The sequence below is a fragment of the Nicotiana tomentosiformis genome, chromosome 6 (assembly GCF_000390325.3).
Source record: "Nicotiana tomentosiformis chromosome 6, ASM39032v3, whole genome shotgun sequence".
In the NCBI taxonomy this organism is placed as follows: Eukaryota; Viridiplantae; Streptophyta; class Magnoliopsida; order Solanales; family Solanaceae; genus Nicotiana; species Nicotiana tomentosiformis.
The window spans coordinates 41,157,682-41,161,783 of record NC_090817.1 but is presented as its reverse complement, the minus strand read 5'-3'; the positions used below and the strand labels follow the sequence as shown (position 1 = coordinate 41,161,783).

The 4,102-nt window shown below is 38.5% G+C and overlaps 1 protein-coding gene across 1 annotated transcript; it reads left to right on the top strand.

Annotated features, from left to right (window-relative positions):
• Nucleotides 1-1,808: 1,808 nt before the first annotated feature.
• LOC138893858 (uncharacterized) lies at nucleotides 1,809-3,859 on the top strand. Its single transcript, XM_070178524.1, has 3 exons — nucleotides 1,809-2,319; nucleotides 2,557-3,033; nucleotides 3,324-3,859. Exons 1-3 carry the CDS (start codon nucleotides 1,809-1,811, stop codon nucleotides 3,857-3,859), a joined length of 1,524 nt encoding a protein of 507 aa, XP_070034625.1.
• The last annotated feature ends 243 nt before the right edge of the window (nucleotides 3,860-4,102 follow it).

Below are 4,102 nucleotides of genomic sequence, written 5' to 3'. Positions count from 1 at the left end.
TATGGTGGAATCTATTTTCCTCAACTTTGTTGATGATGAGATGAATGGTTTCATGGAATGTGTAAGATCGGGTGTAGGAATATTGTTGAGCTAGAAATGGTAAAGATTGGGTTGTGGGATGATGGAATTCTCCATAAAAGGACCTTCGAACCTTAATGCATACTTAGTGTTTGATAAAATGCTCAAATGAGCTCGAACCATGATCATCTTCCTAATTTTGATTCAATTTGTTATATTTCTACAATAGATTGAAGTTGCTAAGAATTTCAGAACATTTAGAGTGTAAGGAAGCTCAAGTGAGGTATGTTGGCTAAACTCTTCTCTTAGAATTGAATCCCACGATATTCATGTAAACTATGTAAGTCCCGAGTGATTTATTATGAAACTGGCCATTCTGAGTAAGATTGGGTTGAAAGATATATATTCAACAAGCATTCTAAATGCTTTATTCATGTTATGTTACCAATTGAAGATGTGTTAAAATACGGGTTGTGCATTAATAATGTTTCGACTTTAAGTCAAGTTGAAATGAAGGCTATTATGCCAAATTTTGTGAAATATCTCTATGTGCCTTAGACTATAAATTGCTCACATGTGTACTACACACCTTGATTTGAGTTGTATTTGTTGTTGATGACGATAATGATCTTTGAAATTGATAAGGTGAGCATGAAATACTGAATATGGACAATGTGCCAAGAATGACCTTATAATTATGGCCATTAGTGCCAATAAAATGAAAAGATATGAAAGTAATATGAAATGCGATGATTGATATAAAAAGGTTGATGTCTCAAATAAGACAGCCTAGTCGGTCGGGTCATAATCGGACACCATGCCGCACACATGGTGGTGATTGTGCTAGAAATTGTAATTGAAATTGTGATTGTGGTCGATGTCCCTAATTGATAGGCTAGCAGATCGGGTCATGATCGGATTCCGTGTTAAAGACAGTGGTATTGATATTGAGAGAAATAATGGTATTGTGAATAGCGGTATTAGTATGGTGAATAATGGTACTGGTATTATGGACAATGGTATATCAATACTAAAAATCTCCCAATGTGAGATATGGAAATTAATTTGAACGTTGTCTTGATCCTAAATTGAGGTTTGATGTTGATTAAGGCTTTCATTGACATTATGGCAATCTTGTTAGTATTATTTGTCATTCTATTGAGAGGATGTTTAGTTATACGTACTAGTGCTATTCGACGGTACTAACGTCCTTTTTGGTGGGGGCGCTGCATCTTTCAATGGATGCAAGTGGTTCTACAGCAGGAGATATTGATCAGTGATAGCAGTGCACTTTCTTCCCCGCTGACTTGCTGAGCCCCACTTTATCCTGAGGTCATGTATCTTTTGTACTTTGGGTATTCGGTTTGAGGTATAGACGAGGCCTTGTTGCAGGCATTATCATTGTACTCTTCTTTATCTATAGAGGCTCCGTAGATATAATGTGGGTTGTGTATTGGTGCTGGGGAAAGACACACTATGTTATGTTGTGGATTTATTACTTGTCCATTTGAGTCTTTAAAGAAATGATGAAACTATTGGAAATGAATTGGTATTGTAGACATGAACACATTTTCATCTAACTAATGATAATATGTATTATCTCTATTCATGGACGAGTTTAGGCAGAATGAAATCTAAAAGGCTTGCTCGGTCGGGTTAACTCGGTTGAGTGTCGGTCGCACTTCTCGATTTTGGGGCGTGACGCTACTTTTGCTTTCAAACAGATGCCTTTTGGATTATGCTATGCACCGCTGACTTTTCAACGGTGTATGATGGTTATTTTTGCGGACATGGTGGAAGACTACTTTGAGATCTTCATGGATGACTTTTCGGTGGTTGGAGATTCATTTGAAGATCGTCTTGCTAATTTGGACAAAGTGTTGGCTAGATATGAGGAAACAAATTTGGAACTCAATTGGGAAAAATGTCATTTAATGGTTAAGGAAGACATTGTCCTTGTCCATATGATTTCAAAGAATGGTATTGAAGTGGACAAGGCGAAGATTGAAGTCATTTCTATGCTTCCACCCCCCACCTCGATGAAATTTGTGCGGATTTTCTTGGGGCATGCGGGATTCTACCGTAGATTTATCAAACATTTTTCTAAAGTGGTGAGGCCTTTATGCAAACTCCTTAAGAAGGATGCCAAGGTTTATTTCAATGATGATTGTATGAGAGCTTTTGAACAAATAAATCTCAAGTTGACAACTACTCCTATCATCACATCTCCAAATCGGAGTTTGTCGTTCGAGCTCTTGTGTGATGCAAGTGATGTAGCGGTTGGGGCTGTTTTAGGGAGACGTATGAACAAAATATTTCATCCAGTTTACTAGGATAGTAAAACCATGAATAGTGTCCAAGTCAATTATACAGTTATGGAGAAAGAGCTCCTTGCTATTGTGTTTGCTATTGGGAAGTTCCGCCCGTATTTGATGGGTGCCAAAGTTATTGTCCACACGGATCATGCGGCACATCACTATTTTATGAGCAAAAAATAATCTAAATCCCGATTGATGAGATGGGTTCTTTTTTTGCAAGAGTTTGATATTGACATCCAAGACAATAAGGGAAATGAAAATCAAGTGGTGGACCACTTGTCTCGTTTGGACGAGGAGGGGAGGCAATATGATGGCCTTGAATTCAATGACTGTTTCCCCGACGAGCAACTTTTGGCACTTTCAATGAAAGAGGTACAGTGGTTCACGGATTTAGAAAATTTTCTTATGACTGGTATCATTCCGGATGAGTTCTCTTCAAACCAAAGAAAGAAGATCAAGATGGAATGTCAATACTACTACTGGGAAGAACCATACCTATTCCGGATTTGCATGGATGGGTTGATTCCGAGGTGTGTGCCGGAGGAAGAGCAAGGTTATATTCTTAGGGCTTGTCATTCTTTGCCATATGGTGGTCATCATGGTGGAGAGGGAATGACGGATAAAGTCATAAGTTATGGTTTCTATTGGCCCACTCTCTACAAAGATGCAAATGATATAGTGAAAAGATGTGATGAATGTCAACGGACCGGTGGAATTTCAAAGAAACATGAGATGCCCCTTAAAACCATGTTGTAGATTGATATTTTCGATGTTTGGGGTATTAACTTCATGGCCCCTTTCGTGAGTTATTGTGGAAACGCCTATATTTTGGTCGCGGTGGATTATGTGTCTAAATGGGTTGAGGCCATTGCCTTACCGAATATTGAGGCTAGAAATGTGGTTCATTTCTTGAAGAGGAATATTTTTAAATGATTTGGTACTCCATGAGCAATCATAAGTAATAGAGGGTCACATTTTTGCAACAAGGCTTTCGACACTTTAATTGGCAAGTGGAAGTCTACAACCGGGAGATAAAGAGTATTTTGTCCAAGACGGTGAATGCAAATCGGACAGATTGGTCCAAGAAGCTTGATGATGCTCTATGGGCATATAGGATGACTTACAAAACACCGAATGGAATGTCCCCAAATCGCTTGGTGTTCGAAAAAACTTGTCATATTCCGGTGGAACTAGAGCACAAGGAAATGTGGGTCTTGAAGAAATTGAATCTTTATTGGGATGTAGCCGCTAACTTGAGAGTTTCACACACTAATGAATTGGATGAGTTCCGGTATCATGCATATGAAAGTTCGTCCTTGTGCAAAGAAAAGATAAAATATCTTCATGACAAGTACATTTGGAACAAGGACTTCAAGGCCGGTGATCTAGTGTTGTTGTTCAACTCAAGGTTGAGAATGTTTCCCGAGAAGCTCAAGTCAAAGTGTATTGGTCCATTTGAAATTGTTGGTGTGACACCTTTTGGTGCCTTGGACATGAAGAACAAGAACAATGAAACAATTTAAGCTAATGGTCACTGGGTGCAGCACTGTTTGGGAAACGTTGGTGAGAGCCACGTGGTGATGGTTCTTTACTTCACTTGAGAATGATATGATATTGCGTCGTGCCACGACGTTAAATAAGGCACTTTTTGGGAGGCAACTCAAGTTCTTTCTTTTAGTTAGATGTTGTTTTATGTTTTTACTAAATTTGAAATGTGCTACACGGATTAATGTTCGATATGAAACGATAGATGAAGTTGTGTCATA